Raw genomic sequence first — 13940 nt, 5'->3', positions numbered from 1 at the left:
TGATGACGCTCCTGTGACTGGCGAATTAACAGACAAGGAAATTGTCCAGAATGCTCTGGAAAGGAAGCGGCCCCGAGTTGAGGTGGAAGAGGAGAGTGTTGATGAAGAAGTAGAAGAATCAGCGGTCAAAATGCCTTCTTCCTCTGAGCTGTTGCAAAGCCTGAACCCTATTCGCTTGTTCATGGAGTCTGCTGGCCTCACATCTCAAACTAAATTTGAGGCAATTACAAGAGCTGTACAGGGGAGTGTTATTTCAAATTGAAAGCAAAGCACTCTTACTCTTACTGATTATTTCCCCTCAAAATGAAATCCTTCCCAACACCCAACTTTCTCCACCATGTAAAATTATTCCATGTTTTTATTTTCACTACCTTTTGATTTCTTCATTACTCTTTCCTTATTGTTATTGCAATGAAAATAAATAAATAAATAAAAAATAAAAAAAACAAACAAACAAAAAAAAAACCAACAAACAAACCAAAAAGAAAAAAACCCAAAAATATAAATGACACCGTAGACTTGTGCACGATCACGAGTTCCATACAAAGGGAAGAAACTGGAAATTCTCTACATGGAAATCTCTACTTCGCACTCAAGCACGGTTCGGCATTAAGCACGCTTATGCCCTCTCCCGATGACCGTGCTTAAAGCCGGCATGTAGCCTACTGTAATGTACATTGGGCCTGTTTTATATATAATGTACACTCAGCCACTGATTTCTCAATATAATTTAAATTACCATTTTTATGCCGCTGACACACAACTGTACCAATTTGTGTCAATTGAGAAGGTCAAGAATGCGCCCATAATGCACCTGTATAGAAAATGTCAACAAATGGATGCACGCTAACAAATTAAAAATGAACAACGAAAGAAAAGAGTTAATGATAGTTAATGACATGCGCTACATCTCATTAAATTAAAACCATCAATCTCCCCCCAATGACAATAAATTCATCTGTAGTTCAGTACAACAAACATATAAAAAGTCTTGGAATATATTTTGATCAAACTTTCAGTATGGATTTTCAAATGAGTAAAGTATGCCAGTCTCTTGTTATCGAAATTAGAAAACTCAGGCTTATAAGAACTTATCTATCCTTGCCTGCAGCAAAGAAAATCACTTCCACATTTATACTTTCTCGTCTAGATTATTGTAAATCTCCTTTGGCAGGACTTCCAGCGAAACAAATTTCTAAATTAAAGTGCATTGAAAACAATGCAGCCTGTATTGTCACAAGATCTACTGTTAAAACTAGACAACCACTCATGAATCTCCATTGGTTGCCTGTTGAGGCATGTATTAATTAAAAAATAGCATGCATTTGCCAAAAAATTATCTCTAAAGAAAACTTTTATTCACCTGGGCGCAATTTACAATCGTCCACGTCAGTGTCTTTTAAAAAACCCAAAGTGAGGCTAAAAACCTATGGTGAAAGGTCTTTTAAATTTGTAGGGCCTCAAGGACATTAGATTTTTAGATTCAAAATATTTTTTTAACAAACATTAAAAAAAGTAATTTTTAATAAATAATACACTGTATAAGATTTGATCATTAGAAATCAAGAAATGTTGTGATATAATTTTATTTTTTATAGCCCCTATATGTTTATTGGCTTTAAACAATTCCAACTAATACTTCAACTTTTTATACAATTTTACTGTTTCTATTTATGTCTCTGTTACTCTGACAAATTCTTAATTGTATTTTTATTATATTTATTTACTTGCATATATGTATAGACCTGTGCGAAAATTTTTATTCTCTATTGTCTTCTGGCACTTTCTACTCACTTCATCTCTTGTTGTTACCAACATAAGTGCCTGCTCCACTCACTTTTCTGAATTAAAAATTCACCCCATATACCGGAGCATACTCAATGTCTCAATCGTTTCTATGTTATATGTTTGTGTTGAGAATACTGGCTATTCAGCTTAACTGCAGGCCAGGTAACTTCGCGATGGTTGTGTGGCAAACCCGCAGTCTCCAGAAGTCGGTGAGAGAGAGCTCTAGGAATGACCTGAGTTTGAAACGAATATTTTGTGTTCGTGGATAGCTCTCACTGGCCAGGCGGAGTTGTCGTACCAATAAGGTTGCAGGCTCAAACCCCACCACCGCCGCGAAAATTTTTATTCTCTAATGTCTTCTGGCACTTTTCTACTCACTTCATCTCTTGTTGTTACCAACATAAGTGCCTGCTCCACTCACTTTTCTGTTTCTAATATTTGTATGTCATGTCTTCGTATTTCTTTTTATTCTCGAGATTTTATTGCAAAGCGCATAGAGCCCTCCAACGGGAATATGTGCCATATAAGCACAACTTATTTATTATTGTATCATATAATCTATACTGAAATAGTTCATTCTGAGTTCTTTTATGGTTCTCTTTTGATTTCTTTTTACATTCAGAATTTTTTTTTTCCCAATGTAATAAGAGCTCCTTCAATCCTTTTTTTTTTGTTGAAATTATACCCCTCATCTGAATGATCTCAAGTTCGTATGCATGGAAAATCAAACAAATTTGTTTGATTTTTTCAATGAGGGTGAACTCAACAGAGATAAACGAATGCCACAAATCATAACTCACAAGACCTAGAGGGATCTACAAAACTTTGATGAGGAAGCTAAGAAGTACTTTTAGATGATAACTCCTGCCCACCACTATTTTGATCCATAAAATTAATGGGTATCAAATGTACAATATTACGGTCGTCTTGCAAAGTGTCAGTGGTGGCTGTTGCAGGAGACTCCGGATTGATCATAGCTATATTGCTCTGCTGATCTGTCATTTGGGCAGAATTTACAATGGTTGTATAGCCACCTACAATGTCAGTATTATCAGCAACAGATGATGATGGCATAGAATCAGCAGGTGCAGCCATAACAACATTGTTCATGTTTTTAGGTCCTGGAGAATATTTAAAATAAGACGTCATGTTTATATTATTACTGCTTCCTGAGGCCACTTCACAGGAATCAACAGATTCAAAATCGACTGGTTTTCCTCCTATAACAATAAAGCTGCGATTGTTCTCATTGTTACAATTCTGTTCATTTTCATCCACAGATATACTATTTTGATGCTGCAATGCAACATTGCTGTCACCACTTCTTGCCATGACTAAATCATTATCATCCTCAATAAGAAACACAGACCTCTCCTCCTCTTGACCTATAACCTCTAAAGTCAGGTCTTGCTGCTGTTGACCTGTTTTCAAACCAGTTCTCACCAGATTGATAAATCCTGGTGGTAGAGATGAAGAAAGGAAAGAAGACGAGCCCATAGTCCCTGGCAAACCACTTTCACCATTATCATTTTCTAACACATCTTCTTTCTGATAACTCTTGCCAATATTTACATTAGTTGTTGACAGGGTACCACTAGTCACATCATTTAAAGTTGATGTTGGTGATGAAGAATGATGAACTGATGAAGGCATCGATGAAGTAGGCACCATATGTTGTTGATTATCATTACCACCACTATTATCCATCCCACTGCTATCTAATATTTCAATGCCATCAACAACACTAATCACAGACTGAATTTTATTTCCTGAGACATTGTTCAAACCACCAGTACCAACCTCTCCTACTCCTCTTGAATCAACAACAACACTAATTTTATCCCCCATCCCTACTGCAAAAGAATTTGACATCGATGTTGCCAGTGAAAGAGATGCTGCTGTGGGTTTTATACTTGTGGATGAAGTCAATGATGTGGAAGACACAACTGGGATGTGGTAAGTAATGGAATGAATTATTGCGTTTTCCTGCACAGAGCTGAGGACTGACGTCTGTATTCCACCCACTAGCTCAATAGTCAGTAAAGATGATCGTCCATCCTCCACACAGCTCAAATCTGTCTGTTCGCTGATGGTAGACAGAGTAACATAGATGAGTTGGAGAGGTGAGATGCCCAGAGCCAACAAGTTTGGGTTTTCTGACAATCTGTTCATGTCTTCTGCACTGACTTGGGTGTCCCCCCCTGCCAGCATTGTAACCTAGAATAAATGGCAAAATTAAATCATATAATTATTAATCAAATTGATCCTGCCTTGCTCACAATGGAATGGGCAAAAAGCTGAAAGGAATTCTAGGTCACAATATGTCAAAAGTAAATTAATTTTTTAAAAAATGACTAAGATCCTAATTTCAGGCATGCAAATCAACTGAAAGAGCCTAGATGTTTTCTGTTTTTGAGAAGTTTTACAGCGCTTGAAACACCTTTGGGTCATTAAAAAGCCAGAAAATGTTAGATGACAGGCTTAGATAATAGGGCAAACATAAGCAGATGATATTAGAAATGTCTAGATCTTTGTCTGGATCTTTTCCAAAAATAAAAATATATTTTTACTCTACTAAAATTGTCTGCAACATTTAGCTGAGATTTTCTCAATGAGCAAAATGTCAAAAATAAGAGATCAAGGATAATACACATGCAGTCCAGACAAAAATAAACATGGACACATATTGTTTTCCAGCTGGACACCAGTCTCAGAAAGTGAAATTTTAGAAATTGTATCAGCAGCTACAAAAACAAAAAAAAATTCTCTTACATCCCCACAGGCTGATTAATTTAACTCTTTAAGTTTAAGATTCAACCCGACAAAAACCGACAACGGCATAATATTCATGGGCGGGGTAGTCAAGACTGGCCTCAGTAAGTAAAATCCAAACATTGTGAAGGAAATGACAGGCCTGCCACTGCCGCAGGATGTTTTCAGCTTTGATTTTTATAAATTTGCTGACAGAAAATAAAAGATGCTGTGGAAATTGAGATTTGGATCCTATTTTATTTGCAGGTGAAAATCATTGACATTGCACTTTGTTTGGTAAAAATCTGGAAAAAAAATACGACTTTGGTGATGAAAAATGACTTTGATAACAATTTTTGTAAACTTTAAAAAATATTATGAATAATTTATAACTCCCTTATTTGTGGGGCAATTTTGTCATTCGTGGTATCAATTTTATTGTAATAAAGAGATAGGAAGTCGACTCAATTCTGAGTATTTGTATTCAAGGGCGGAGAGAGTTGTTGAGTATGACAGCCAATGTTGGTATTAAGACTGAAGAATCCCAACATCATGTGAAATTTTAGACCTTTCTTGAATCTGCAATTTGTTTCAAAAGTCATCTTATTTTCAATTAGCTTGTACAGAAACATGTCAAGGTTATTGAGGTTTTTTTGTATATTACAAAAATAAGGAATCATAAAAGAAAACTATGTAAAATTTCTCAGGGTTTACCCTAAAACTAAAATGGCATATATGTTACAGTGAATGCCATAATCAGTCAGATGATGAAAAGGTTTGAACTGAGATATTGCCAAGTTTAGTTTGAAGGTCAATCTTTATCAAAAATGAGTTCTTATCATAAATGATTAAGTTAACCCCTTTTTGTACATGAGAGAGAGAGAGAGAGAGAGAGAGAGAGAATGAGAGAGAGAGAGAGAGAGAGAGAGAGAGAGAGAGGAGGAGAGAGTGAGAGAGTGAGAGAGGAGAGAGAGAGAGAGAGAGAGAGAGAGAGAGAGAGAGAGAGAGAGAGAGAGAGAGAAGAGAGAGAAGAGAGAGGGAGGGGAAGAGAGAGAGAGGGAGGGAGAGAGAGAGAGAGAGAGAGAGAGAGAGAGAGAGAGAGAGAGAGACTCTACTCTACTCTACTCTACTAGAATAGTTGATGTATTGATTTTTCTTTTTTAATTAGAAGTAGAAGGAAGTTGTATTTTTTTTTTAATGCACCTATTGTTCGACAACTGTACCATCATCACGCTACAGCTACATAGAAGAAAAAAAACCAAAACCAAAACATTAGCCCCATCCGTTTCCCTTTCAACCATCAACTCATCAAAGACCACCACTGGTCTTCTGTCACTTTTGACATCCGGTGCCAGTATGTCTAGCCTGACGTCATGAAAATGGGAGTGTCACCAAAATTCATGCAATTGAGTCTATCTATCTATCTATTAGTCAGCTGATCCTGCGTAGGACGTTGCTTCCCGAACTTTCTTGCGAAACAGATTACGGTTTTCCGCCAGTCTACTTGCTTGAGTTGCTGTCATTCCCAGCCATTCACATATATCTTGTTCCCAGCTTCTTGTTGGTCTACCTCTTCCTCTCTTGCCGTCTACCCTTGTCTGCAGAATGTGCTTTTCTAATGATTCGTGGCGAGTCGTGTGGCCAAAATAGTTTAGTTTCAATTTCTTTACAGTTTGAAGAAGAATTGGTGATTTTATTCCGATCCTTCTCAGGACTTCTTTGTTTGTTTGTTTTTCAGTCCATGATATTCTGAGTATTTTTCTGCAATTGAGTACAGGTGTCAAAATATGACACAAGAAATAATGACGATTTTTCCACAGATCTACCACTTAGTGCCTGAGCCCTTATAACAGGAATATGTTTGACACGGCAAAAACAGCAGAACATTTCTGAGAAAATACAAAAACATGAAAATAAAAATACCATGTTAAAAAAAAAAAGATTGACAAACAGAAACGATTAAAATGCTCTGTGAGTGGCGAATGGTTCATGCTCACTATTCCATCATTACTTACTTCTCTTGCACAAACCAATTAAAGTCAAGAATAATTTTTGTATCAATATTATTTTAGTAATGGAAATTAGCTTTGTAATCTAATGGTACAATACTTGGCTTGCGATCTCTAAATGGAAGGTTTGACTCATTGCATGAGTGTCCTTAGAAAGGATCTTAACTTGATTGTTTTATCAAACTAGGTGTAAAATGAGCACCTGACAGGTTACAGCGTTGACAAGAAATGAGAAAAAAAACATTAGACTGCATATGTCATCTTGATCAGTTTTGCTTTTTGTTTATGACTCCTTGCAAAGCCATTAGAGCATAAGCATTGGATAAATTTGGATTTTAAAAAACTGTTGGCAGTAACTAAACTAAGGTGGGGCTAGGGCGTTTGAATATTGTCACATTGAATGAAAATCATTGGATGAAGATTGCAATCAATACAAAACTCTACATACATTGAGAAATGGAGAATGAAACAAACCTGCATATTAAATACATCTGTCTGCAAGTCCCCTGCTGACGGCCCCACTGTGATTGTCTCCAAGGTTGTTGGGCCACTAGTCATGTCACCGGGGATAATAGTGTGAAATTGAGGATGTTTCCTGAACAACGACTCCATCTGAAAACAGAGATTAATAAAAGAAAATAGGTCGCTTTTCTTTTTATATTTCAGAATTTGCCATGTTGTCTCGTCATTTCACCCTGAAAATAACAACCTAGTTTTATTGTTATTAAAGTAAGGAAATATGTGGGAAGGAAGTAAGTGGAGGCACAAGGAGGGGGGGGGGGGGGGATTTAATTTTTGCTCAAAGAAAACAAAAATTGAAATGTTGAAAGTAGAACTAGAACATGGGTAGGACAGTTAACAACCAGTAGCCATCTAGTTTAATCTAAGATGTGGAAAGAAACATTTCACTAACCATCAACAAAAACAGAAAATAATAATTAAGATATGATAATAATAATGATGGTAATAATAATAATAATAATAATAATAATAATAATAATAATAATAATAATAATAATAATAATAATAATAATAATAATAATAATGATAATAATAATAGTTTAGTGACATGGCTCGGTTCCTGACAAATCGTCTCATTTAAGTGGCAGTCATGAAGTGAGCAATTTTTCAGATTTACCATAGCTTTTGGTTCAGTACAACATGAAACGCTCTTCAAAATATTAGAAAAGATCAGAGTAAACAGTAGTAGTAGTAGTAGTAGTAGTAGTAGTAGTAGTAGTAGTAGTAACAAATGGCTACATCTCCACACTGGAAGTCTCCAGCCAGTCTATAAATTCATCACATCAGTTGAGGACAACCTCGAAAGATTATGTGGTCTGCTGTCTCTGGCATTACTTGACAGTGGGAATAGTCGGCTGACTCCCTCAGACCCATCGATGCCTGTTAGCAGCAGTCCTGCCATGGCTTGTCAGTAGTCGGTTTGAGGTGACCCACTTTTTTCCATCGTCATTCCTGAAGCCTGACATAAATCCCTCGTGCATGGTATTTGTCCAATATTCCCTCCAGGCTTCACGAATATCAAAGTTTTTCAGTTCTGAGTGGTAGAAGGGCTTTCTGGATTTGAGTTGTGATGTTCTAGGAGCTTCATTCATGATGGTTTTTAATGGGGTAACTGAGGTGAGGTCATTCAGTTTGTGGGCTACTTTTTGGGTTGCTTCTAAGGGGTTGGTGTTGATTTGAGGCATCCTGTTATTATATGCATGGATTCTCGGAGTTTGATGTCGAGAAGTTTCGTGTGGGGGCTTCTTGTCCAAACAGGGACACAGTATTCTCCGACGCTATAGCAGAGTGCAAATGCTGAGTAGAAAGTATAGATCTTTGAATTGTTAAAGATCTTATGCTGGAATCAAACTTGATAACGAAACATTGGGAGTAAGACAATTTGCATCTTGCCACTGGACCTTCTTAACATATATAGTGAAATTATATTCAAAGGGCAGAATAGGAATAACATAAACACAGACGATGGTACTCGGATGGCATACTCTCCAGAAAAAAAAGCAGAAAATTTTAGATATACTGGTGAGCAAAAGTGAAAAGAGGGCCTGAAACTAAATGTTAGGAAAACCAAATACATGGTGGTCTCAAAAAATGACAACAACACAACCTTCCACTTGTCAAGAAGAGTCTGTGAAACAAGTAAAGAAATTTAAATATTTAGGCATCATTACCCACGACCCACGACACACGTGACATTGAGGATAAAAAACAAAGAATAGCAAAAGCAAAAAATTTGTTTCATAAAATGCGACCAGTTGTGTCAAACAACAACATAAAGTTGAAGACCAAAATGAAAGTAGTGGAAAATTATGTTATAAGTACCCTTTTATACGGTTGTGAAAAGTAGATGCTTGACAAAGAATATACTAGGACTAGGAGGTTAGAGGCATTTGAGATGTGGATGTAAAGAAGAATGTTGAGGTTATTATGGACAGACAAGTATACGAACAAGGAAGTTTTGGCAAAGGTGAGAAAAGGAAGAATATTGATAGATACCATCAGAAAGAGGCAGTCACGGTTTCTGGGACATGTGTGGAGAAGAGACAGGATAGAAAAGTTGGTAACATCTGGGATGATCGAAGGAAAGAGAGCTAGAGGAAGACAGAGAATGACATATTTAAATATTCAAAGAATGGCCAAAAGTGATTTTAAAAGCAACACAGACTTAATGCATGTCGTAGAGGATCGTGATATGTGGAGACAGCTGACCGGCAACATGCTCAAGAGTAAAAGCCATGATGGATAATATATATATATATTATATATATAAACATTTCGAGTATAACTATTATTGTTTAACTTCTACAGTACTGTTTCATGTCTATGACAATCTACGGGAAGTGTGAGAGAGCTAGAGGAAGACAGAGAATGACATATTTAAATATTCAAAGAATGGCCAAAAGTGATTTTAAAAGCAACACAGACTTAATGCATGTCGTAGAGGATCGTGATATGTGGAGACAGCTGACCGGCAACATGCTCAAGAGTAAAAGCCATGATGGATAATATATATATATTATATATATAAACATTTCGAGTATAACTATTATTGTTTAACTTCTACAGTACTGTTTCATGTCTATGACAATCTACGGGAAGTGTGTGTAATCGTTCTTGTTGTTTATGATTGTGTGTTGTTTTATACTTCCTGTGATGTTTTGGTGGTCGAGACTATTATGGTGGTTTGAAGTTGCATGCAATGTGGAAGTGGAAGTGAAAGTAGATTGTTGTGTTTTGTAGTTTTCTAGATTCATATTTATGGAGGTTTGTAATTACATAAAAGGTGTTTGTTTCTATGTCTGCAAGAGGATGTTAGTTCGTTTCCTCTGTTGAGTGTTGCCATGTTCGGTTGTGTGATGATGAAGAATTTTTCTTCTAAGGAGAGGTTGCAAATCTTAGAAGAGGGGGAGTACGACTGTGCTCTGGAGATGATTTTCCATGTGATGCTGTGTTGTATGTTTTTTTCTTTGAGGTTCCAAATGTGTTCGCTTAGTGTAGTAGAATGTCGTTTGTGTATGTTTCTGAAGGAAGATTTATGCAGGTTGTATCTGGTTTTGAATGAACACTCAGTGAAGCCAATGTATGTTTCTTGTTTTGGTGTGTCTGGTCGTCTAACTGTGGCTTGATAAATAACATTTTGAGATAGGCAATTGCTGTTTAGTGGGCATGTTGCCTGGGTCCTGCAGTTGCATTTTTTCTCTAGGTTGTTGCTGGGCTGAGCTGGCTGTGATAGTTTTCGTTTATTGTTGGAGGAAATAATGTTTTGTAATTTTGGCATGCAGGTGTATCCTATTTTGATGGTGTTTTTGTTCATGATTGGGTGTAGAACGTGACCGGGAGGGAAGCATTTTTGTAGTAGATTGAAGAATTTGTTACCAACAGAAGTTGTCACATTCTTGCTGTAGGTTGGGTTGAACCATGTTATATGTCGTTTTTTTGTTATGGTGGTAATGGTCTCTTCATCACATTTAGTAGTTATATCCACTTTTTTGTAGTGCGTTTGTGTATGGTGGGATTGCATCGTTGAACATGTTGTTTGTAGAGTTGTTAGATAGTCGTTTGTCAATGCTCTCTGGGATGTTTTTTATTATAGACGGAGGATGATTGCTATGTCTATGGACGTACAATAGGATGTTGGGTTTTGAAAATGGTTGATAGGTGCCGTCGTTTAGGTTGATGGTTATGTCCAGGAAGTCAAATGTTTTTTTGTTGGCTTCGACTGTAATTTTCAGATTGTTGTCCTGGAAGAGTTTGCATATTTTTTTTCTTTATTAATTCTCTCTGTCTTGGTGTTTTATTGCACAATGCGAGCCTGTCGTCCCTCTATAGTCCAATGTTTATATCAAGATTTTGCATTTGGGAAAGTAGATATAGTCTTGACGAGCTCGCATGTTTCTGCTCCGTCGTAGCTTCCCATGGTGACGTCAAAGTTTGTTGATCTTTTTGTCCATGCTATTCTAATATTGTATAGTGATGTATTCTTCGAGTGCAGAATATTATGGATTTCTTCTTCGGTGATGTTGGTTGTCAAAGGTTGTCGTGAATTGTAGTGCTTTGAGGAGTAGGGTTTTGGTGATTGAAGGGTAGAAATTACAGATATCAAAGATGATTGCATTTTGTCGTTGTTTGTTTTCTGTGTTTCGGTACCAGTTGATAACCTCAGCGGTGTTTCTCCAATGGTTGAATTCGGTTTCCTTGACGATTTTGGTGTTGATTCTGTCTAAAATCTGTTTACTTATTTTTCCGATTTGTGATCTGCATGGGTTTATGAGATGGCATTGTACGTTGTTACGAAAGTTTGATTTATGGTCTTTGATAGTGATGAAGGTGTTAGATTTTGCTGTGGTGTCTATTCTGTCACTCAGCTGTAGGTTTTCGGCGATGCTTTTGTCTTTTGCTGTAATGTCAGGTGTCGTAGATGGTGTTTGTTTCTTGTACTCTGCTTGTATATTTTTGTCAAGTAAATGTATGTGTTCCTTAGGAGTGAGCTTGTAGAAATTTGTGGTTTTGTCAGCGGCGACTTGATGTATTGATCGTATGTCTTGTTTTAGTTTGTTTTGGAAGGCGTCGTTGATTTGTCTGACTTTTATGTTTCGGATGATGTCTGTCATTCTCGTAGTGCAGGTATGGATGGGGCTGGTCTGGTAGATCTAAATCCAAAAGTTTCTTTATTTTTAACCGTTTGGTCAAGGTTTAGGTAGAAAAAAGCTTGCCATCTGGTGTTTCTTATAAATTGTTCAGTTTTGTTGATTAGAGATTTTAGGTATTGTTTGCTTGTTGGGATCGGGATGTTCTTTGTCAAGTTTTCAAAATTAGTACTTACGAGGTTCATTTCTGGTTGAAATAAAGTGCTCAACAGGACAGTAGAACTGGAGCAAATGTATAAATTATAAAAGCAAAAACCATGAAATAATAGTGCTCAACTTTCTGATAAAAGGAGCTATTTATAAACATTTCAAGTATAATTATTATTGTTTAACTTCTTGAGTACTGTTTCATGTCTATGACAATCTACGGGAAGTGTGTGTAATCGTTATTGTTGTTTATGATTGTGTGTTGTTTCATATTTCCTGTGATGTTTTGGTGTCGAGACTATTATGGTGGTTTGAAGTTGCATGCAATGTGGAAGTGGAAGTGAAAGTAGATTGTTGTGTTTTCGTATTTTTCTAGATTCATGTTTCTGGAGGTTTGTAATTACATAAACGGTGTTTGTTTCTATGTCTGCATGAGGATGTTAGTTCGTTTCTTCTGTTGAGTTTTGCCATGTTCGGTTGTGTGATGATGAAGAATTTCTCTTCTAAGCAGAGGTTGCAAATCTTAGAAGAGGGGGAGTACGACTGTGCTCTGGAGATGATTTTCCATGTGATGCTGTGTTGTATGTTTTTTCTTTGATGTTCCAAATGTGTTGGTTTAGTGTAGTAGAATGTCGTTTGTGTATGTTTCTGAAGGAAGATTTATGCAGGTTGTATCTGGTTTTGAATGAACCCTCGGTGAGGCCAATGTATGTTTCTTGTTTTGGTGTGTCTGGTCGTGTAACTGTGGCTTGATAAATAATGTTTAAATTTATATACAGACATACACAACACACACATTCTTACGTACATACATACATACATAGGCCTACATACATACATACATACATACATACATACATACATACATACATACATACATACATACATATATATATACATACATACATACACATTGGTTGGAGTGATGATTTACAGGGGAAAAAATATCATTTTACAGATAAATCTATTAGAATATTTCCCTGTTTGCAAAAGACAGAACAGGGACATGATAGAAGAGATAGTACAATTGAGGATCGGTGAAAAACCCTATTCAAATCAAGAGAAAAACTAAGCAAAATTGATAAAAGTAAAAAGTCCAAGTCTATTCATCAGTATGAATATACAAATCTATTCATCAGTTGTGATAGATATATCCTCCTAACACCTACTCACCATTTATGGATTATTCTATTTATTACTAGCTTTGCCCAACATTGAACAGAAACACCAGCCTAGGCTATGAAATACACTTTAATTTGTACAACCAGATCAATTTCAAATTTTTGAATGAGCAAGCCAAATGAACGAATGAAGATTGGGAATATTTGTTTTAGAAAGACAGCAGTAACAAACCGTGTTTTGAATGCCTACTCCTCTCTGCTTGGAATTGCCCGCCAGTTGTTTCTGTGAAAACTTTTTGGGCTTGATTTCATTCACTTTGAGGGCCACGGTGATGTCTGGAATTAGACCTTTCTTGTGCTCCTGTTAAGAAAAAATAGAAGAACACAGGGCTGTATAAAAAAAGACTGTTTATAAAACTAAGATCTGCCAGAATCACATAGAAACCTCTGCTTAACAATTATGTTCAAAATGGTGAAGAAATTCAACCAATACTGCCACAAAAATATTTTTAACATAGCAAACGAAAACCTTCGGAGACAATTAAACCAACAAAATTGAAAAACATGTCAGAAACAATGAGAGTTTTTCAAAATAGGTATCCATCTCAACGACAGAACATAACTGGCAGTTTTTATCACTCTAAACTATCGATGACATGAACCACCTCAATACCTTTGCCATCACTACAAGAATTCCGCAACTGCTTAAAACAAAGGTTGCTGCATCAAAGTCCAATTGGTATTCACAGAACAGGACACAGATACAGAAGATTAAATCAGGCCTGTAAATGGCTGGTGAAAAAATTGTCTGAACTTTATGAACATGTGAAAATAGACCAACAGGACTAACATATGGATTAACAAACACAACACAGATATGACACGTCAATTGACTAGCCAAATCATGTCATTTTTTCCCCCAAGTCATTTATAATAAAATAAGCAGGACCTTATTT

The 13940-nt window shown here is 36.4% G+C and overlaps 1 protein-coding gene across 2 annotated transcripts in view; it reads right to left on the bottom strand.

The window, feature by feature from the left end:
• Window positions 1–1280: 1280 nt before the first annotated feature.
• The window catches only part of LOC144977223 (uncharacterized), a 67022-nt gene continuing 54362 nt past the window's right edge, over window positions 1281–13940 (bottom strand). The window contains exons 14-16 of one of the 2 annotated variants that reach the window (XM_078922180.1): window positions 13217–13345; window positions 7023–7160; window positions 1281–4005 (exon numbers count right to left, since the gene is read on the bottom strand). In XM_078922180.1, coding sequence (XP_078778306.1) covers window positions 2626–4005; window positions 7023–7160; window positions 13217–13345 — 1647 coding nt within the window. In that variant the 3' untranslated portion in view covers window positions 1281–2625. The remainder of the gene's footprint in view (window positions 4006–7022; window positions 7161–13216; window positions 13346–13940) is intronic. The other variant, XM_078922181.1, reaches the window with a different exon arrangement.

Source organism: Berghia stephanieae, chromosome 7 (genome assembly GCF_034508935.2).
Source record: "Berghia stephanieae isolate SIO BIC M18660-M18661 chromosome 7, UCSD_Bste_1.3, whole genome shotgun sequence".
Taxonomy (NCBI): domain Eukaryota; kingdom Metazoa; phylum Mollusca; class Gastropoda; order Nudibranchia; family Aeolidiidae; genus Berghia; species Berghia stephanieae.
This window is presented reverse-complemented; position numbering and strand designations above follow the sequence as displayed.